General features: G+C 32.4%; 2 protein-coding genes and 1 long non-coding RNA gene across 6 annotated transcripts; all 3 read left to right on the top strand.

The window, feature by feature from the left end:
* The first annotated feature begins 5,412 nt into the window (after nucleotides 1-5,412).
* Nucleotides 5,413-5,967, top strand: LOC11410304 (uncharacterized). The gene is made up of 2 exons (XR_003007779.2): nucleotides 5,413-5,560; nucleotides 5,659-5,967. It is a non-coding gene; the product is annotated as an uncharacterized lncRNA (long non-coding RNA).
* A 2,851-nt stretch (nucleotides 5,968-8,818) lies between these two features.
* Nucleotides 8,819-12,676, top strand: LOC112417247 (uncharacterized). Its single transcript, XM_024772573.2, has 5 exons — nucleotides 8,819-8,994; nucleotides 9,326-10,898; nucleotides 10,995-11,659; nucleotides 11,754-12,045; nucleotides 12,127-12,676. Exons 1-5 carry the CDS (start codon nucleotides 8,819-8,821, stop codon nucleotides 12,544-12,546), a joined length of 3,126 nt encoding a protein of 1,041 aa, XP_024628341.2. The 3' UTR covers nucleotides 12,547-12,676.
* Nucleotides 12,677-14,990: 2,314 nt separating this feature from the next.
* Nucleotides 14,991-22,081, top strand: LOC11415824 (ADP-ribosylation factor-like protein 2). 4 transcript variants are annotated; one of them, XM_024773908.2, is made up of 7 exons: nucleotides 14,991-15,119; nucleotides 15,259-15,275; nucleotides 17,423-17,489; nucleotides 17,565-17,675; nucleotides 20,012-20,174; nucleotides 20,682-20,762; nucleotides 21,606-22,081. In XM_024773908.2, the coding sequence occupies exons 3-7, from the start codon at nucleotides 17,425-17,427 to the stop codon at nucleotides 21,741-21,743; spliced, it is 558 nt and encodes a 185-aa protein (XP_024629676.1). In that variant the 5' UTR covers nucleotides 14,991-15,119; nucleotides 15,259-15,275; nucleotides 17,423-17,424; the 3' UTR covers nucleotides 21,744-22,081. The 4 variants fall into 4 exon arrangements, with proteins under 4 accessions (XP_024629676.1, XP_024629674.1, XP_013446409.1 ...); XM_024773906.2 differs by having other exon boundaries at nucleotides 14,992-15,119; nucleotides 17,404-17,489; XM_013590955.3 differs by lacking the exon at nucleotides 15,259-15,275 and having other exon boundaries at nucleotides 14,993-15,119; nucleotides 17,404-17,489.
* The last annotated feature ends 459 nt before the right edge of the window (nucleotides 22,082-22,540 follow it).

The raw sequence follows: 22,540 nt of genomic DNA on the forward strand, positions 1-22,540 counted from the left end.
AATGTGAAGTGTAAAAAGAAAATAAAATACTAATAATTGCCCAAATCGTATCTATGTACTAAACCAAAATCAATTGTTAACGAAGTACAACGTCTAATGAATTGTTTATAGAACTAGATAACAAGTTGGTGATGGACAAATTTCAAATAAACTTAGATCACAAGTTAAAATTGGATGCTATTCTAATTGTTTGTAGAAATTCGATTTCTCTTTTTTAAATTTTAGGATAATTTTTTTATGACGACAAATCAACAATGTTGATCATTTTTCTTCACAAAAACAATGTTGATCATTTGTCAGTTAAAATGGTGTTGTTATGTTAGTCACGTCATTTTTAATTATATTTCATCTTGTATTATCACTACTTTGATGATAAAATGAGCTAATTTTGTTTTAGTAAGAGAAAAAGCGTGATGAGGAGTTTTTCGAAGTTGATCTAATTTGACTAAATTAAATCTCAAAATCAACCAATTGTTTTAGAGAAGAAGTTTTAGGAGGACACAAACATTTGGACATTTTATTTTATCACATACTCATATTTAGAAAAAGTAATCAATTAATATAAATTTTTTAAGTATTTAAATGATATATATTTTTATGCATGAGCGTCTAAATGGTAAAATTGACTGTGACCATTTAAATATTTTCTCTTGTTTAAGATTTGGGTTGAGCTCCTACTATGATAATCCGAAGAAGATCTTATCCTATAGTAATTGATTTTTTTTTTTGTTACAATCCTATGATTTACTACCACTATAATAATAAGTTTTAGTAAATTATATCGTCCACCGAGATGCCAGGTAGGTGGGTATCGTGAAGAAATTCACTTGCATGCATGCAAAGATGTTGAACAAATAAGCCAGTCATTATAACAACATATTGTACCAATTCTACCATATATAGTACATTATTCATTAAACAAATAAAGCAATAATTGTTATGATAAACTTCGGGAACACATAAAATTATATTCCTCAAAAGCAACAAGATACAACTGGAATGTCTGTCTTTATCTCACATTCTCACTTGGGGCTAGGGACATTTTTCTCTTTGTGGTTCAAAGATTCATTGAGACTAAAGAGAGAGCTTTATGGCTAGGTGGATTGGGATTGGTCTAGTGATTTTGTTGTTGACGAGGGTAGTGATCCATAAGGTTTCAAAGTATACCAACATTGAAGAAATGGAATAAGAATGCGACGAAGGAAATTAAAAGAAAGGGAAATAAAAATAAAGTATCAGAAGTATGGGTGGACCAACATAGCATCAGTAAAGCGAATTACATATTTGTATTATAGGATAAACCCTTAATTAGACGTATACGTCCAATCTTAAGAAAGTTAAGAATCAGCATTTATAAGGATCCAGCTCTCCTTGCAGTCCTCATTACGACATTCACATATTTAACAATCAAATTTAAAAAGTAAAATCTGCATTTTTTTTAATATTCTATTTTTATCAAACAACCAACAATGTGTGAATGCATGAATATGAAATCTTCATTACTATAAGGAAATCCAATTATTCCATTTATATAATACCATATCACACTACTAAAAAAACAAAAATTAGTGAGGGAAATTTAGTGAGGGAAAATGTAAAATTCCTCTCTAATTCCGTCACTAAACTTTGCGACCAAGAAATTTGTGAGGAATTTCATTTTTTCTGTCACTGATTTCCCTCGCTAATTTTGCTTTTTTTAGTAGTGTCAAACAACCAACGATGGTCGAATCTATTTTTTTTTGTACAAGTTCATTTTTTTTAGACTTCAGATATATAACATGATCAATTTGAACAATTAACCATTCTTTAAACTCTTGTAAAAAAAAAAAAAAACCATTCTTTAAACTAATGAAAGATATTTTTAAAATGGTCGATACAATTGAAACCCCAACAATATATCATTAACTTACTATTTTAGACTCTTAGGGTGCGTTTGATGGTCAGGATAGGGAGATATGATATGATACATTAATCATATCCTGCTTAAATCTCATGTTTGATGCACCAATGGGATAGAATAAAATAAACTATTTTCCTATCATATCCTGACTTTCCTTTGTAATTTCTATCCTGAGTACAAGCTGAGTTATAAATTATCCTGATGAGATTAGAAGATCATTCCTCATTTATAGAAATTACAATTATTAATAACATCATATGCTCACCGTATGTAATTAATAATTGTTTTCTCTATAAGGTTTACAACCTTTTGGTCAAAGATGTTCTTAAACTAATGTACATATTCTACGTAGCTTAGTACTTCTTTGGTGCTAATTATAAAATTATACAGAGATATTTATAATAACGACATGATTTGACCAAAAAAAAAAAAAGACATGATAAAGCACTGATAATAGCAATAGTAGAGGCCTTCAAAATATTTAGCATTAATCCATAAATAGTATGTTAGTTAGTTAAGCATGTTTTGTTTGACTGGCAAGTAATCTCTTAATATAATTAAATAAGTTGTAACTATTTTTCATTCATTGAGGAAATTAGTTTGACTAGCAAGTAATCTTAATATAAATAAGTTGTAACTATTTTTCATTCATTGATGAAATTAGTTTTACAACACATACATTCTCCTCTAAATTCCCATCATATTAATTCATCTTTATCACTCATAGTTAGACTACAAAACAAACAAGAAGTGGTATATGTTGTGCTAATAATTGGCATGAGAGCCTTGATTTAAAATTTTTGGGAAACACCGAAGATTTATGAAGGGATCAATCTATAGGAAACACGAGTGAAGTGTGAATGATCTCAAAAAGTTTCTTGCATAGTAATCGTGAATGTGAATGGTGGTTTTCCATCAAATCTTTTCATTCTTGATGGAAACAATTAAGAACGATGAAGCCTTTTTCTTAGTTGCGCCTTTGAGATTAAGCCTTCAAGCAAGAAGAAACCATGGGTCTAAAGATCCTATAGTTTGAAACCTCTAATTCAACACAAGCCAAACATCCAAAGCAAGGTGTACCAAATGTACAACACATGTTGTACCCTCCAATACATTTCATTTGATAACTACATCCTATAGTTGAAGAGTAATCAACATGATGAACATGTGGAATGTGAAACATATGAAGGAGACTTTGCATGATGATTATCTGATCATTGCATCTTGTTAAAGATAATTAACCACCAAGCTCATATCGTCTAATCTGATGGTCATAAAACCACATTCTCTAATAAAGTGCCTTTGGTGTTTAGTATCTGAAGGTTATCTGGTGACTCAACATTCTCTGTTGATTCAACTCCTTTAATACAAGCCTAAATGTCAATCTAAAATAATTATGAACGAGGCAAAATCGCTCTGTAATGGGAGGATTAGATGTAAGAACATGTTGTTGTAAACTAGTATAAAAATATATGTGCATTTTCTTCTTCTCCTTCTTCTCTTCATTTTGTTGATGTTCACTACAATTTAACTCCACCCATTGATAAAACTGTTTTAAATATGTGTTAAACGTTTTGGTATAGAACATTCTTTAAAGGATTAAATATTCAAATTGACCATGTAATATATAATTTTTTTTTTTGAAGCACATGTAATATATACATGAAAGCTAAAAAAATGACCATGTAAATAAAATACAGATTCTACTATTGTAATTGGAGATTCTTCCTATTTTTGATCTCATATTTTTCTCTGTAGGCGTGAAGTTTAGAAAAGTTACTTAGAAGTTGATTTTTTTCATATTTTTTTTGCAAGAATGTTTAGGACGCTAAAATATAAATTTTCACGTAAAATTATAATTTTCGAATAAAAGAAAATTTGATTATGAATTTTTAAAGCTTTAAAAGCGCTAACAACTAAAAAATAAATAAAACAACAAAAATCCCAACCACTAAACAGAATTTAGAGCTGATTATTTGCAGAGCTATAAAAAATACATAGAAATAATCCGTAAAATTTCATAGAATTTCGAAGATGCCACAATTTATTTTAATTTTTCAACCAAGACACGCAAAATTGCATTTTTGTTCAGAGTAAGCATTTAATCACGGGTCAAATTTCGTTCCCTAATTTTGTTAGCATGTTTATAACATCATAAGGACCTTCACCATTAAGTTTTAGAGTTTTTAAACGATAAGCAAATTAATTATGAATTTTCGTTTGCCATAATTATGAATTTTTTAAATAATTCATAATTAATTCGTTCCTCGTTTAAAAAACTCCTCAATTTTGTAGTGAAGGTTCTTATAATGTTCTAACCATACTTACAAAATTATTCGGGAATTACAATTTTGCACGTTGTAATTGAAAAATCAAAATAAATCGAAGCCTCTTTGCAATGCTCTGAAACTTTGCATATCCTTTCTATTTGTTTTTGTAGTTGTCTCTACAAACAACAACTCAAATTTTGAATTTTATATCAAGATTTCCGTTGTTTTATTTTTTTGACTTTTTGGTGCTTTAAAAAATTATAATGAATTTGTCCCTTTTTAATGTCTTAAACATGTATGTAAAAATTATGAAAAAAAAAAAATCAATTGTTAGGTCACTTTTCTGAAATTTATCTTTAAAGGAAAAATAGGAGGTCAAAAAATACGAAGAATCTCAAATTATATGATAGAATCTATGTTTTTTGTACCGGTTTATTTTTTAGACTTCACATATATAATATGATCCATTTGAACAATTAACCATTCTTTAAACTAATGAAAGATATTTTTAAAATGGTCGATATAATTGAAACCCCAAATTTCTTCATATGAGTTGTCTCCCACGAAGCATGTCTTTAACGTCATTGGCTTTACTCATCTACCACTCCAAAATAAACAAAGAACACATAATCCCTCTTCTTGTTCTTTAGATGAAATTGGTGAACAATGCTTATACATTATTTATAACTTTGTCAATCTCTTAGCCTTTTCTCTTCCTCGTTGCTATTTATTTTGGAGGCATGTTATTTCGTTGAGTAGTTCCTTGATGAACTTTTCATGCTCTCTTAAGAGTTATCAACAATGAACTTGAAATCTAGAATATACAATAGTTATAGCCTATGGCTCACATGAAACAATCATAACTAATGCACCATATGTGGAAGTTAATTTTGATCCAACAATACGCTCAATTAACGTATATATATGCTTTCACCTATTGGCGCATTATATAACAAATAATATTTCCGTTGTCCAACATTTTATTCCATACTTCAAAAAAAAAAACATTGTTATTCCTCTTTGGAGATTTTCCCATTCCTATTATCAAAAGTTATAAAATAATGGAAATTTAATTAAAAATATAATGAATTCTATAATTGATAGATTTTTTTATGTGACCTCCTTACTGAGTATACTAAAGGGACAAACATAATACCTTGATATACTTAAAGAGACATTTAATGATGATAACTATTTTAGAAAAGATTTTTAGAACTCCATAAGCTCTAAAAACTATTTAACTCATGTAAAGAGATTGTCATCTCTATAAATTACAAAGTGATAAAATCGTCAATTACATAAAAAGGGTGAAATATGGTTGAACTTGTCAAATTTGTTTATGTTATGATTACCCTTCTTTCCATAGTTGTTGTTGCAAAAAACTCTCAAGGTAAGTCATTTTTATCATTGCCAAATTTCCTCTTTTTTTGTACAATATTTTTTCCATTCTAGTTACATTCTTTTATTTTTATTTTTTAATTACAACAGGTAATAAAGAAAATATATGTTTTAAAGATGCTGATTGTCCACAAGATATATGCTCATATCCTTTTAAACCGAAGTGTAATATTTACGGCTATTGTTCATGTTAAACATATATATTTGCACTAGGTTATATGCTAAAAAGTTCCTATATTTAGTGATTGCCGGCAAAGGCTACGGTAGGCAATCTCATTAGGTCTCCTACCGTAGGAGACTTGACATTTTTTATTTTTTTTTTATTTGTAAAATGGATGTCAATCATCAGATATACTTGAAAACTTTTGAAGACCACAATGTTATTATATTTTCTCAACACTAGATTGTGCACTATGTTTCATCATCCTTCTCTCTCCCTCTCCATGTCTCTTCCCAACAACTTCTGGCTGCCTTCCTTGCCACCGCGGCACCATTCTTCAGACTGCTCCAATTGATCGATTTTCAACACGCGAGATAATCTCCTTGCTTCGTTTTTTGTAGAATTTGAATCTCTCTCTCTTTAGAGAAAGAGAGATAAATTTAGAATAATCTCTTGTTCTTGCTCCCACCTTCATAATTCTCCTGGACATCTAACATCTATGAAGTTGTTTAATCTAAATTGAAATTGTGTTAATGATTTTCACTCGTTCAAATCTACACTAGTTTGTTTCTAATTCAATGTGTTAGTTACAGATTTTTTGTCAGAATACAATAAATAAATAAATAATTGGGGGTGGAAGGTTGGGTGGTGCTTGAAGGGGGTTTGAACTTTGAAGATCCTTCTGTTTGGGTTACCAAACAATGGAGTCTTTTTCTTCATTTTTTCTCTCGAGTTTTTGCACATTCATATTATTTTGGATTTTTAATTTTCAATCATTGTTCCATTAATTTTTTGGAGGCACTAAAAAGCTTAAGGGTTAATTGTTCTCAATTAAAATACATTGAGCAGCACCACAGTTGCTACGATGTCGGCAGGAAAAGAGAGAAAGTCAGAGGAAGAGAGAAAGGATATGTTTAAGGTGTGGATGGATTATTATAAGATCAGTGTTCTTCATCATTTTAATGGTTACACATGTCATTTTTGTTGTACAAAAAATATTCAATCTTTTTTAATGTCTCATACCATAGGAGACCTATTTAAGTCTCCTACGAGAAACGGCGCCGTGATTGCCCCAAGACGGTACACAAACACACTACTAGATCATTTCATTTTTTTTAAAGGTACTAGATCATTTCATGAGTTGTCATTTAGTTATTGTTGGCATCCAATAGTCTTAATATGTTTTTTTTTTTATAGTCACGAACCTTCTAGTTATGACGCTGTACTCTAAGATGCATAACATTGAAATGAAATAATACAATAAATAATATTATTTAGATTATATTTTTCTCTCTCTTAATTATGAAGATATCTTTGTGGCCTTTCCACTCAAGCATATTACCTTTTCTTTCCAACCTTATTGCCTACCAAGATAATTCCTCCGTCCTAGATTAACCGAGCCAAAAGCTCATTTCACACGTATTAAGTAAAATGTATAAATGAAGAAGAGAGAAAAATAGTTTTAAGTGCACTTCTTAAGTATTGGTCCATTCTCCACTATCATAAATTTAAAGTGGAATATATTGAATTGAGAATGATGAAAGTAGTATTAATTAGAGTTATAAAGGAAAAAAAGTAACTAATACTGTATTGAAAAGTGAAATGACTAGGTTATTTTGAAACACTTTTTTTTTGCAAATGACTCAGTTATTATGGGACGGATGGAGTATCTTTAAGGGTCATGCTAGTTAAGAAAGTAAAAAAAAAAAAAAAAAAAACTTTTTGATTTTAACATTCAACTTTTCACTACATTTTAATGCAAAATTTCTATATTAGTTTTCTCAGCTAGTGTCCTGGAACACTGTTAGCATTTTCCTATCTTTTTAACAAATAAGTTGAAAAATAACTATTAGAGTCTTGGTAACAAATGTCATAAGGACATTGTTTAAGGAATTCATAAAGAGAAATTTTATCTTCAAAATACAAGTCAAACTCATGTAAAAATCATAACTATACAATTTTCATTGTAAAAGTTAATACTTCTACTTCTGAATGCTTAAACAATACCCTAAAAACATTTGTTAGCATTTTTCTAACTTTCATGTATTTGTAGACGTATAACTTATGTCAAAATATCGTTACACTTGTAATTTCCCTCACACTTTAATTTATATATCTCTTCCGTTTAAGTTTTTTTAACAGCCATGTAGGCTTTGTTCACTTTTAAAAGATGTGAAAAACTAACCCCCATGAGTTGACTTGTTGGTGAAGGCTTGGAACCTATAAGTGTCTTCATCTTTAGTTCTTAGATTCAAATCCACAAGTGCCAACAACTTCTATTCGAAGCAAGCGATCTTGTAAAAATGTCAATATAGTAAAATGTCAACAAGCTGACTTTTGGTGCCATATGCTTGAAAACTACATCGCCTTTTTCAACACTGTCAGACAAAAAGTGATGATGAATCTCTATAAACTTAGTCCTTGAATGTAACCTCTATAAACTTAGTCCTTGAATGTAACACTCGAGTTTTAGTCAAATCGATGGCACTAGTGTTGTCACACTTAATTAAAATATGTTGTAATTTGAAATCATAGTCCAAGAGTTATTGTTTCTACCAAAGTATTTGAGCTCAACAATTGTTTATTATTTTTTTTAATAAGCAAAAAGAGAATTTTATATCAATAAAAAAAATTAGGCTAAAGTGCACTTTTCCCCCCCTAACTTTCAAAACGTTGCGATTTTGGCCCCCCATGTATGAAAACCACAATTTTGGCCCTCTATGTTTTAGCCCCTTTGCATTTTCAGTCCTTTTGAGCAATTTTGACTTGGTCAATGGTGATATGTCATGCCATGTGTGTGTATACTGATTTTCTTTTATTTTAAATGCCACCATAATATTACATGAATTAAAAAAAAGGAAAACAGAAAATATAAAATATAAAAAGGACTGGCACGTGAGAGAGCTCTTTGTTGATTTATATTCTAGGGTTAACTTTGGGACTGCGATTTTGGTCCCCTAAAATCGATTTATCTTTCTCAATCATAATTTCCACCAAATCCAAATCCTAATCACAACTAAATCGTTACCAAATTTGATTGTTCTTACCAAAAACGAAATCCAGATTGTATGGTTTAAGTGTATTGTGAAAATGAAGTGGGTCGAAAATGGAAACTCGAAAGTGAGTATGTGTTCAGAGAAGACGAGTTCGACGAAGACAGCAGTAGCGACGAAGAAGAAGGGTACAGAGAAGACGAGTTCGACAACTGAAGGAAACGTGCTTTATCAACGAAACGTGCTAAATGGAGGTGACAATAATGTATCAAAGTAAGTGACCTTTTGTTTGTTTACGTCTGTTTTATACGGGAAAAGCACATGCTTGTTGTTTGTTTGTGAATAAAATAGGGTTGGTGGATGTATTAAAGACTGTGTTTATTTTGAAACATAAAACCTAAAATGGAAAATGCCAACTGTAGATTCCTTTGAATGTATGTGTATGCTTTAAGAATAGTCAGTATGTATATAGTATGTATATACGGTATGTATATTGTGTATATATATATATATACATTATGTATACAGTTGAATACAGTATAATGCATGAGTACAAATACACTTTGAATTAAATAATCATACAACATTTATTGATTCCTTTTAGGTCTTATGAGAACCACTATTTGAAGATAAGGTTTCACTACAAGGGTTACTTCATTTCTGACCCTATGATATCTTATAAGAAAGGTGAAATACATGAATATGGTGGTGAGTGGGACATTGATGAGGTGAACTTACAAGATCTGGACAATCTGATCAGAGAGATTGGGGTGTTAGGGGAGTACAAGTTGTGGTATATATGTCCAGGTTTTGACATAGTTGATGGCCTAAGGTTGCTAAATACTGATAGGGATGTGGTTAGGTTCATAAATGAGCATAGGAATGTATCAGTAGCTGAGTTTTATGTTGAATCAAAAGATGTTGAAGTTGAAGATTGCAGGTATGATAGTGAGGTTGAAGAGGTTGTTGTAGTTGACAAAGGCAAGCAACCAGCTGAGAGTGATGAAAGGGATGAGTCTGATCCTGATTACAATGGTGAAGAGGAAGGAGAGATTCCTGACTATGAAGTAGAAGATGAGGATGGAAGTGTTGGTGATGTGTCAGTTGATGATAGTGATTTTGATGAAGAGTGGGATTGGACTACTATTTTGCCTACACAAACTGTGAACCCCACCCTTGCTAGTCAAGCAGATAACCCTAATCAAGCTGTAGTTGGTGTTGAAGTGTCTAGGAACCCTCAAGTGACTGGTTTGGAAGACTTTGAAGATGAGAATGAAGACTCAGATTTCTTAGAGAGTCCTGATGCATCTGAGGAAGAAGAGGGATCAAGAAAGAGGAAACTGAATAGGTTTAAGTTAGGCACTAACAATGACCCTGTAGTATTTGAGGAGGGTCAGATCTTTGCAACTGGTCTTTTAATTAAAACTGCTGTGAAAGAGTATGGTTTGCAGAGCAAGACAAATGTGTACCTAGAGAAAAATGAGAAGAAACGAATTGTGGTGAAGTGTATGCCAGGCTGTCCATATCATATAAGATTTAGCAGGGTTCCTCCTCAAACTCATTATGTTCTCTCTAGTTTGAAGTCTGTGCACAATTGCTATCCAACTGGTAAAATTAGAGTGTTATCTGGACAATTGTTGGCAAAAAAACTGGTTCCACTACTTAAGCATACACCTACTATGACCCTTAAGGGTCTAAAAGATGAGTGTAAGAATAGGTGGAATGTGATGTTGAGCTCTTTCCAGATCTATATGGCAAAATTAAGTGCTTTAGAAATGATTCATGGTGCTAGTGATGAACAATATGCTCATCTAAGAAACTATGCTGAAGAGTTGCTTAGAAGCAATCCTGGGAGTAGTGTTAAGATTCAATGCAAACCTGGTGTTGGGGGGGTATTTTTTCAAAGAATGTATGTTTGTTTCAATGCTTGTAAGAGGGCCTTTGTGAGTAACTGTAGGCCATTGATAGGACTTGATGGATGTTTTCTGAAAGGTAGGTATGGTGGACATCTGTTATCAGCTGTTGGTAAAGATGGTAACAATCAAATGATACCCATAGCCTTTGTTGTTGTGGAAGCTGAAACAAAAGATTCATGGGATTGGTTTATGGATCTGCTTCTATCAGATTTGAATGGAGTAGAATTCAAAAGATGGTCTTTCATATCAGACCAACAAAAGGTAATATTTATTTCATTTATGAAGTTAATTTTAATTGTTTTAAATTTAGTTTTGATTTACATTGATAAATTGTTTTTTCAACTTTATTTTGTCAAGGGTTTGGTGAATACTATAGCTGCTATTGGTGAGCATATTGAGCATAGACTATGTGTCAGACATTTGTATGGAAACTGGAGGAAAAGGCATGCTGGAGAGAAATTGAAAGAAGCTTTATGGAAAGCAGCCAGGGCCTGCACAATGCCTGAGTTCAACAAAGCTATGGAGGATCTGAAAGGATTAAGTGTGCCAGCTTGGGAGGAAATGAGGCAGTATGCACCAGGTATGTGGTCTAGGGCAGGATATAGCACTCACACAAATTGTGACTTGCAAGTCAATAATATGTGCGAGGCATTTAACTCTGCAATCTTAGATTTAAGAGATTTACCAATTATATCACTTGTTGAGGGATTGAAGTTCTATATCACAAATAGGATAGTTAAGTTAAGGGATTACATGTTAAGGTATCAAGGAGAAATTTGTCCAATGATAAGAAAGATTGTGGAAAAGGCTAAGAAAGATACAATTGGTTGGACACCAATTTGGTGTGGTGATAGGGAGTCCTCTATGTTCTCTATGACTGATGGAACTAACACATATGTTGTCAATCTCAAAGACAAAACATGTGCATGCAGAAAATGGGATTTAAGTGGTATCCCTTGTCCTCATGCCATTGCTGAAATTTATTACAATCAAGCTAATGTTGATGATTATGTGGCACACTGGTACAAGTTAGTTTTTTTATAAGTTTTTATTGTTTTTTTAGTGTTATTCATTAGATTTTTCTGAATGTTTGATTTGTTTGTATAAAATTGGTAGGAAACAAAAGTTTCTGGATACTTATGATAATTTAATCCTTCCTTCAAATGGTCCAAAACTATGGCCAGAAGTTAACACACAACCAATACTCCCACTTGGTGCCAGAAGGGCACCTGGGAGGCCTAAGAAAGCAAGAAGGAAGGAGAATGATGAGCCCAAATCAGCAAACAAAAAGGGCAAGAGAAATCAGGAAACTGTGAGGTGCAGAAGTTGTAAAGAGCTTGGACATAATACCAGGACATGTGGTGGAAAAACAGGTGCTGACAGAAGGATTCCTCCTGGAGGGAACAAGGTAACTTTGTTATGTAATGTCCTTATATAAACTTTCATTTCTTTCATCAAATACTAATAACTATATATGTACAATTGATAGGATATTACTACACAATCTGCACAAACTGGTATTGATGCACAAGCTGCACAGCCTAACAACAATGCACCTGCACAAGCTGGCACATCTAATGTGCAATCAACTGTGACAAAAAGGCATGCTGCTGCAAAGGGAAAGAAACCACTGAAGAAAAAGTCAAAAACTGCTGCTGGTACACCTGCTGATGCTGCAAATGGTACAACTTCTGTTAACAACATTGCTACTGGTACACATGCTGGAACTGTAAATGGTACAACTGTTGCCCCTGCTGCAACCAACACATCTGGAACAATGAGAGGTGGCAACCATGTTGTTGGTGAGGTAGCTTTGTTTGTGCCTAGAAAGTCTAGAACAACAGGGGTTAAGAGGTCAATTAATGAGGTTGGAAATGTTGGTACTCAACAGTCTGTGAACAAGACATAAGCTAGAAGCTAGGAAGGAGAATGATGATACTGATATTTTGGTGATGAGACTTAATGTAATTCTGGTCATGTTATGTAATGTCAAGTACTCTTATTTTTATTTTGCTTATTTTAGTTTAATTACTCTAAAACAAAATGTACTATGAATTTAAGTACTCTAAAGAGTATCTTTTGGTTATGCACTCTGAATGTTAAGTGCTTTGATGCTATAGTAATGCACTTTTCTTATGTACTCTTAATTTACTTTGTCAATGACAAGTACTTTTATTAAGTTTATGAATGTTAAGCACTCTGAATGTTAAGTGCTTTGATGCTATAGTAATGCACTTTTGTTAAGTTCATGAATGTTAAGTACTCGTAATATGTTTCAATTGGTTATATCATTTCTTAATGCTTAAGTTTACATATGTTTACAACATACCAACAGTACATAAGTTTGTTTACATCATACCAACAATACATAAGTTTTCATTAAAACATCAAACTCAATACATTTCTTTTCTTTCATCATAACAACTAGATAAGTTTTCATTACATAACAACATAAGGTAACATCACTACATAACTTATCCAAACTTTATGAGAATTACCAACACACTTACAAACAACAACATTCCTAACAGAACAATAGTTAACACAAGCAATTTCAACTTATTCTTCAATGCATCATTCTTCTTTAACAGTCATCTAATTAGTTTAATCTGCCTATCAGGAACTTCTGGATCAAACCATCTGAAAAAACTGCATTTTCTTCTCTGCAAATACTTCCCACATCCATGGAATCTCCTTCCTGGATTTTCATCAGTCCAAGCTGTTACTAGAGGGGAGTCAACACCACAGTAACATACCAACTTCGTTTTGCCCAAGAATGATGACCCACTCACGGTTGAAGATGAAGATTGTCCAACCATTTTCTGTTTCCACAAATCGAACAGGATGAACACAAAATCGAAGGAGAATAAACGAAATTTATCAAAACAAGAAATGAATGATGGAGCAGGATGAATCGAGCAGGATGAATCGAAATAAATGAATGATGGAGCAGGTATGAATCGAAAGAAGAAGGAAGAAGAACAATGGAGATTGGGGTCAGATTTGGGGCTTTTTAATCCATAATTTATGACCGTTGTAAACTCTCTCACGTGCCAGTCCTTTTTTATTTTCTTTTTTCGTTTTTTTTTTAATTCATGTAATATTATGGTGGCATTTAAAATAAAATAAAAAAATCAGTATATACACACATGGCATGACATATCACCATTGACCAAGTCAAAATTGTCCAAAAGGACTGAAAATGCAAAGGGGCTAAAACATAGAGGGCCAAAATTGTGGTTTTCATACATGGGGGGCCAAAATCGCAACGTTTTGAAAGTTAGGGGGGAAAAAGTGCACTTTAGCCAAAAAATTAATTAAGTTTTTAGTCCCTATAAATATTTATAGTTTTGTTTTTAGTTCCTACAAAATAAAATCACACTTTTTAGTCCCTTTGACATTTTCCTTAAGCATTTTAGGGACCAAAACTATTGATTGAATTTTTTGACAACGACTAAAAGTGCTGATGAAAAAATTTATAGGGACTAAAAATGCTAAAGGAAAATTTTATAGGAACTAAAAAATATGATTTTATTTTGTAATGACTAAAAACAAATCTGTGAATATTTATAGAGACTAAAAACTTAATTAACCCATAAAAAAATACATCTAATTGAAATCATAGTCCAAGAGTTATTGTTTCTACCAAAGTATTTGAGCTCAACAATTGTTTATTATTTTTTTTAATAAGCAAAAAGAGAATTTTATATCAATAAAAAATACATCTAAAAGCACATGATTTTTTTCATACGCATAAGTTAAGAATTGGACCCATGACCACATGTTTAAAAGGCTTAAGTCCCTTACCACTTGGACCAATTCATTGTTGGTAAATAATACTAATTTTAACGAATTTTTTAATGACAAATATTTGTGTCATATATGATTTTTATAATAAATCATATTTAGTGTAATATAATATAATTGTCTTCATGAGCTCAGCTGAGTTAGTAGGGATAATATATAGGGTTCGAACTCTTGACAGCTCATTTATTCACAATTAAAATATGCAAGCTTCAACCACTAGACTACCTTGACAAAAAAATAATAGGGTTAATTAAGTTTTTAGTCCCTATAAATATTCACAATTTTGTTTTTAGTTCCTACAAAATAAAATCACATTTTTTAGTCCGTATAAAATTTTTCATCAGCATTTTTAGTCCCTATAAATTTTTCCATCAACACTTTTAGTCTCTGTTAAAAATTTCCATCAACAGTTTTGGTCCTAAAATATTTAAGAAAAATGTCGGAGGGACTAAAAATTAAAGAAAAACTTTAGAGGTAGTAAAACGAAAAATTTGCATATTTATAAAAATACATATACACTCGAATATCCCGTAAATAATTCAGGATCAATTTGGTTACGTCTTTACAAATTTAAAAAACAAAAAACTACACAGCCCCTCCCCAGCAAATCAAACAGTGCGCCCTCCCTCACTCAGTGCTCTCATCTGATCATCGCGTCCTCTCTGCTTCACTTTTGTAAGTCTCTCTGCTTCTTCTTCTTCATTTCCTCATTTCGTTTCATCTTTGCTCTTCATTTGTATTCATAAGAATTCGTAAGCCAATCTTCTTCTCGTTGGTATCTTCGGTATCGCTTTTCCTGTTCTCGTCTACAAAGGCATCGTCAAAGAATTCGTAAGCCACTTCCATTGATTGATTTATCCACAATTCTGAATTTCTCATTAGTTGAATTTAGGAATTTAAGGTTCTATGTGATTGTGAATGCTTTGCTTTGAATTGGACAAAGTTTCTTACTTTTTATGTGGGTAATTTTATTTTGAGTGAAGTTGGATTTTTTCCAGCTTTTGGGTATATGGGCCAGCTTGGAATGACTTAGTTGAGCTGTTGTGAGCTGGATTGGAAGAACATATGAAAAACAACTTATGACATTATTCATAAGCTGTTTTCAAATTATTTTTATAAGTTTCAGGACCGTTTGGATTTGTTTACTTTTGAGCTTATGCAAATAAATAAGCTTTTATATATTATTCATAAGCTTGTCAAGGTAGTTTATGAAAACACAACTTATGAAGATACAATTTTTGTTTGTGAGAACTTATGAATTAATATAAAAGCTTATTTATTTGCATAAGCTATTTTTCATAAGCTCAAAAACAAGACAATCTAAACGGGCCCTAAGATAGCTTATGAAACAGCTTATAGCTTATACAAACACAATCTAACTTTATTTGGGGTCTGTTTAGATAAACAAGTGATTTTCAGCTTAGAGCACAAGCAGTTATTATGATAAGTGCTTATATATAAGCTTGCATAAGCTATTTTTATAGCAAAAGATAAAATAACGTTTTTGTATATGCTATAAAATAATCACATGATTATTTCAATCTACCAGTGTTCGATTAATCAATAATTCAGAGTTTAGATATTTTATCAGGTTTGTGATGATTAGTTTTGAATTCTCAAATTTACACCTTCAATTTGTGCCATCACAACGTTGCATCATGAGAGTTGAGCTTCTTTGTAATGTACAAGCTGCTACATGTTGTTGAATGTGTGATTGAGTGTTTGTTATTGTGAATGCATTGACTTGGATAATTTGATTTTGATTAAGACCATGTTTGGATAAACACCTTAATATGCAGCTTATAGCATTAGAGTTTTTCATGTATACGCTATTTCTATAACAAAAGATAAAATAAAGTTAAATAGTTTTTTTTATAATCTATAAGCTGTTTTGGAGAGCTTATGAACATGTCATATGGTATTTTCATTAGTTCTCCCAAACAAGTGCTTATGTCAGTAGATAAGCTCAAATAAGGGAATCCAAACAGTCCTAAAGTTAGATTTTCCAACTTATGAAAATAGATTATGCCTTACTCTCAACATTGTATATCATTCAAACATGTTTAGTAGGATCGAATTTGAATATATGTCTTTACCGTGAATGTACTTTAACTGTTTGTTGAAATGTTTCTTCCAACTGTTTGTATAGGTTATAATACTCTGCTGTATTTTGTGGTAACTGCTGTATAGGTTCTTCCAACTGTAAATGAATGCACATGAATTCACTTTCTAAATGTATACAATGTTGAGAGTAATGTAGGAGTTCCAAAATAAAACTGGTCAATAATAGATTATAAACCCTTTAATGGTTTGAGGAGTAGGATTTTCCAACTATTGAAAATATCACACATAATCATAATAATTTGTTTTTAAGTTTTCATTGTCTTCGATGAATTCAGTTTTTTATTGTAAGACACAAAGAGAGCCAATGACATAAAAAACTTTGAGGTTATTGCCCTTAACATCTGAATTTACTAACTTTATCAAAATTAAAGGGAAAGATTCAAAAAGTAACTTCTTGGCTTTGGCAGGAACCCCAATTTCAGTTAATATAACTATGACAAGAAAAATACGGTAAGTACAATGGTTAAGGCCTAGAAATTACCCCTGCTCGAGGGAATGGGAGCATAGACAGAAATCCAAGTGCAGTCTTATTTGCCTATTTGCATATATCTCACAATAGAATGTTGATAATGGTGGAACTGTGTTATGGAAAATTGCTTATTGTTTATAATGTTCATTATTGCTTATTGTGTTATGTAGAATCGTGCACTGTGGTTCTTTGTACAATTGTGTTTGCAAAGTCACTATTCTTATTTTTAGTATAATTTGCATCATAATTTCTTTGAAATTTTAGCCACGTCATGGCCCAAAATTATGATGAAAAATACTACCACTGTTTTTTCCCCCCCTTTTCTTTTCTATATTGGTAATCTAAAAAAGCAAATTGATTTCTCAGGTTTTGGTCTTCTGTCTAGGAATGGGTCTTCTCAGCATCATTCGGAAAATCAAGAAGAAGGAGAAGGAAATGCGAATTCTTATGGTGTAAGATTCTCTCCCTGTTCTCTCCATCATTCTAGATTTTACTAGATTAATTAATTAGTTGCAATTGTTATGCAGTGGGTTGGACAATTCAGGGAAAACTACAATCGTTTTGAAGATTAACGGGGAGGACACTAGCGTCATCAGTCCTACCCTTGGATTCAACATCAAAACCCTCACCTACCAGAAGTAAAACTTCGCTTCATTTTTCACCTCACAAATCACTCTAATTTTATTTGTATATCTCTATACCGATGTCCATTTTTATGTTTCTCGTTTGCTAATTATGTTAAGTCATCATTTTTAGGAATTAGGAGATGTGAATAAGAACGTGCTTTTGGTCTTTATTTCAATTGAACATGATTTATGAATTTTGCTGTGACAATAGTAATATACTTTTGCTTTATGAGGATAAACATGTGATACTGCTTCTTAATTTGGTACGGTTGTGGCATATTCTAAATTTTTTATTTTCTTTAAATCCTAGGGATTGTATGTTAAGGTAGATATTTGGGGGTATGTTTTGGGTAGATATTAGCCGACCCAACTTAGTGGGATAAGGCTTGGTTGTTGTTGTTGTTGTTTTGGGGAGTTTCTGTTTTCGGATCCTTTTCTTTTGGTGCCATGCTGTTTTGGTGCTGGGTGGCTGCGGTCTTCCAGTTCGAGGCTGTGGCTTCTCGGCAGTGGGGTCTGTCTGCGGTGCTGTCTGTTCTCTGTTGATCAGTGCCTTGTGCATCTGTTTCAGCTTTTCTGATTTTTTTGGGCGGTTTGGCTTAGGTGTTGGCCTTGCCGTGCAGCCAGGGCCGTTCCCGACAATTTAGAGGCCCAATTGTAATCTTGACAATTTTCGTTAAAAAGAATTAAAAAAAAAAAAAATCTAACATTGGTTTAAACATGACTTTTACCTACAGACAAATAGACACTTACCTACAAAAAATGACATTTAGTGACAGATTTTGTCATAAGTAAAAGTGTTATTTTTTTTTTATCCTACACCCCAACAATTATACCCTCATATCCCTATGAATATTTGAGGCCCCCATAAATTGGAGGCCTAGCTCCATAGAGCTCCTTGCTCTTGCCCAGGGACGGGCTTGCGTACAGCATCGGCCTTTTCTCCTGTGTTGTTGTTTTTGTGCCCAGCGGCCCTTTCACTTCTTGTGAGGGGTTGGCTTTATAATAAAGTTTTGCGGTTTGAAAAAAAAATAAAACCCCGAGTTGAGTAAAATCCCTGCTAAATATGATGAAAATGTGAAATCAACGTGATATTGTGTGATTCCATACGATTCTAATGATCCTGGCTTTGAGTCGTTTATGTTTAAGCTTTGTGACTAGGCTGTTTTATGTTTAAAATACGAGACTTTGAGTCGCGTATGTTTATGATTTGAAACTTCGAGTCTTTTATGTTTAATTGGTTGTTTTATGTTTGTTTAAGATTTTAAACTTTGAGTAGTTTATGCACTATATTATATATATCTATATATATATATGAGTCAGGATCCGTTGACACCAAATCTTAACCGTCTATTTTATTTGATCAAAAGCTCAAAATAGTCTTCATATTAACCCACGTTAATATTTATGCACACTGATGCATCATAAGGCTCACCTAATTTGCAATCACTGGAATCTATACACTGTTGCAATTTGCATCGTGATACACTAATACTGCTTATTCTTCTACGAAAAATTTGTTATTCATTGTCCACATCTCTATTCTCTATTGTTAATTAATTCCTCCTATCAACATGTGCCATATCTTTGAAAAAGATCGTAATTGGAGAGGAAGACAATGAATTGGGGTATTCTGGATGGGTTTGTGTGAAAATGCTATTGTTTTAAATGATTTGGATGTATTAGTTTGTAAATCACTAAAAATAATTGCACATCTTTTTTTTCTTTTTGAAGGAGAAATAATTGCCCATCTGAATAGCTGCCAATTTTCAGTGTATCGGTAAATCAAGAGATGATGGGTATGAACGGTGGTATAATTGATTTGTAATTGAAATATGAAATTAGGTTAACAATATTTATATTTTAATTTTTGATTCAATTAATCTACACCATAATAGAATAGTGGGATTTTGATTTGCATAAGCAGCACATTAGATTGGTGAAATCTTTGAGAATGTGCAAGCACATGAAGAAGATGGAAAACCATAGAATAAAAGATCATGTAGGTGATGGTTCACATGCATTGTTAAGTGAATTAACAAGAGCCTTTGGATTAAATTAAATCAATGGATGTGATTTGGTGTTAACAAATTCGTTGACACCTGGTGTCAACGGATCCTGACTCTCTCTCTCTCTCTCTCTCTCTCTCTCTATATATATATATATATATATATATATATATATATATATTATTTTTGTTTTGGTATGATCCTTCAATCTGGGTTGCGATCTAATGTTTTACGATCTTGCTATCCCCATTCGATCTGATGCAAGATCTTGATTCTGACAACCTTGCATACGGTGGCTAGATTCTAGAATGTTGAGGCTTTTATCTAAATTGACAATGGCAGGTACACTCTAAATATATGGGATGTTGGAGGCCAAAAAACCATTCGATCTTACTGGAGAAACTACTTTGAGCAAACAGATGGTTTGGTTTGGGTAGTTGACAGTTCGGATCTGAGAAGATTGGATGATTGCAAAATGGAGCTAGATAACCTTCTAAAGGAAGAGGTTTGTTCAATAAAAATGGTTATTACTTGTCAACATAATAGATTGGTTACATCTAATACTTAACTGAGGATATTCAGTAATTTTCTTAAGGCATATAATTTCATATCCCTTTTATTTGATCCATTGATTAACAAAGACTTGTGTATCCTCTTTGCTAATGTATCCAAGCATAGTAGTTGCCTAAAATGAATGCTTTAGGAATATTTACCAATGCCTTCGGTGGATACAGCAAATCCTGTTTATTCCATTAGCAGCTACTTTCCTTTCCTTATGATAACTTGTGCATTTACCTTGTTGGGGAAATAGTTTTTAACGAGAGTACCAAAGCAATCTTAAGTTATGTTGATTCTTTAGCACTTGAAGAAAATGCTCGTTCACCAAAACCAGCTATAAAGACTTCTCATTGTTAATAATTTGGGATGCTCAAATGATTACTCTGTTCTTCTTTGGGTGCTTGTGAGCTAATAATATTTTGAAATGTTAGTTGTTTTATTTTTCATATGACAGAGACTATCTGGAGCATCCTTACTAATTCTAGCAAATAAACAAGATATTAAAGGCGCCCTTGCACCAGAAGAAATAGCTAAGGTAAGTTTAATGTTATCTGGGAACTTCTTCCCTGATCTTGGTAACTTTGCAGGAATTATGACTAAAAAAAACATAATATGCTGAGAATTGACCGTTAGATATTGTGAACCACTTGATGCTCTTTAACTAGACGGGCTTTTTTATATTAGTCCTCATAAGTCATAATTATCTTCCTGCAAGGCTGCACTTATCTTAGTAATTACTCGTCGGCCTATAGGAAATGTTGCTTTCTATTAAACAAACCTATTTGTGGCGGTAAACAATCATCAAGATACAGCTGTTTTTATTCTGATGCATATGCTTGTGAGTTTGGCTTTGCCCAGCTTAGGCAGCTAGTTGTTAACATCGTTCTTTGGGGTATGTATGACTACATATAAAATGATGCAGGTTAGGCTCCTTTAGATACGACTCTTTGTTATTTTATAACACTTCATCATGTACATAAAAAAATACGTAGGTGCTTACATAAAACTAAACTAAATAATCAATCCTTGCTAGATGAGATTGTCTACAAAGATCAAAATGATGTAATAACACATAGGTGATAACAGTTAACAAAATAAAGTCACATCAGTAAAATAGTTCAACAGAACTAAGTTGATTTCAGAAGTTCCAACTTTCATTTTATTTATTTGAAGTACTCAAACACTGCAAGTATTGCAAAAGTTGAATTTTAGCTGTTTTCGTGAAACAAGGGCTACTAAGCGTAAAAATTAACTAAGGTTCGATAATAAGAATTGTAAATTATACCTGAACCACAATGGGTCAAACTAGTTATCCCTTGGGCCTAGTTCAATATATATTTTCTTTAAGTTTATTTACTGATATGCTCTAACTGCGCAGGTGTTGAACTTGGAAGCGATGGATAAATCTCGACACTGGATGATAGTTGGCTGTAGTGCATACACTGGTGAGGGCTTGCTTGAGGGATTTGATTGGTTGGTCCAGGACATAGCCTCTAGAATCTACTTGCTTGACTAATTATTCTCATGCCGATATCCATGAAAGGGTTCAAAGCTCAAACTTAGAAGAGCATTCTTAATCCCAATATGCTATCATTGGATGGCATCATCCCTGCATCTCTTGAGATGTTCCGCATGGAACTTTTACCTCCTCTTTTCTAATCAATCATTTAATCTGGTCAGTGTACTAAGCTTATTTACTGTAAGGTTTTTATGTGAATATGAAGCTGGGAAGTAGAATACTCCCTTCCCTCAGTATCATATTATTAGTAAAAGAATAACGACCTATAATAAGCATCACTTTTATGTTTTCAATGTACTATTTAATATTTTATTTCAGTCCTACCTTAAAATTAATATCGTGTGGATTATTCTCAAGTTTATTTTACTATACTATGCGTTTAGGATGATTTATAGTTAACACTCAATACTGCTACCGGTGATTTTATCACTCTAGAAATTGCAATCAATTATCAGATGTTTTTGTTCTCTACCATGCTGCACCTCTTGGGAAGTCCACGATGACACTAAGAGGAAGTTTGTGAATTAGGGAGGTGAGGTTTGAATAGGTTCAACGAGCCTGAACAATATGACAATTTCTTCCATGCAAGTAGAAAACTGCAGTGTGGTGTTTGCGACTGGTAACGATGAAAATGAAGACTCGTAACAATGAGCTCTTTATGGCAACAAAAAAGACCAACAATCAATCAAACAAACAAGAACCTAATTTGGTACAGTTAAATGATTACATGCTTAAGAAACTTGCATTGCATAGAAGAAGTGACATACAGAGTCATATAAAAGCTAGCAATGCAT

This window comes from Medicago truncatula, chromosome 8 (genome assembly GCF_003473485.1).
Source record: "Medicago truncatula cultivar Jemalong A17 chromosome 8, MtrunA17r5.0-ANR, whole genome shotgun sequence".
Taxonomy (NCBI): domain Eukaryota; kingdom Viridiplantae; phylum Streptophyta; class Magnoliopsida; order Fabales; family Fabaceae; genus Medicago; species Medicago truncatula.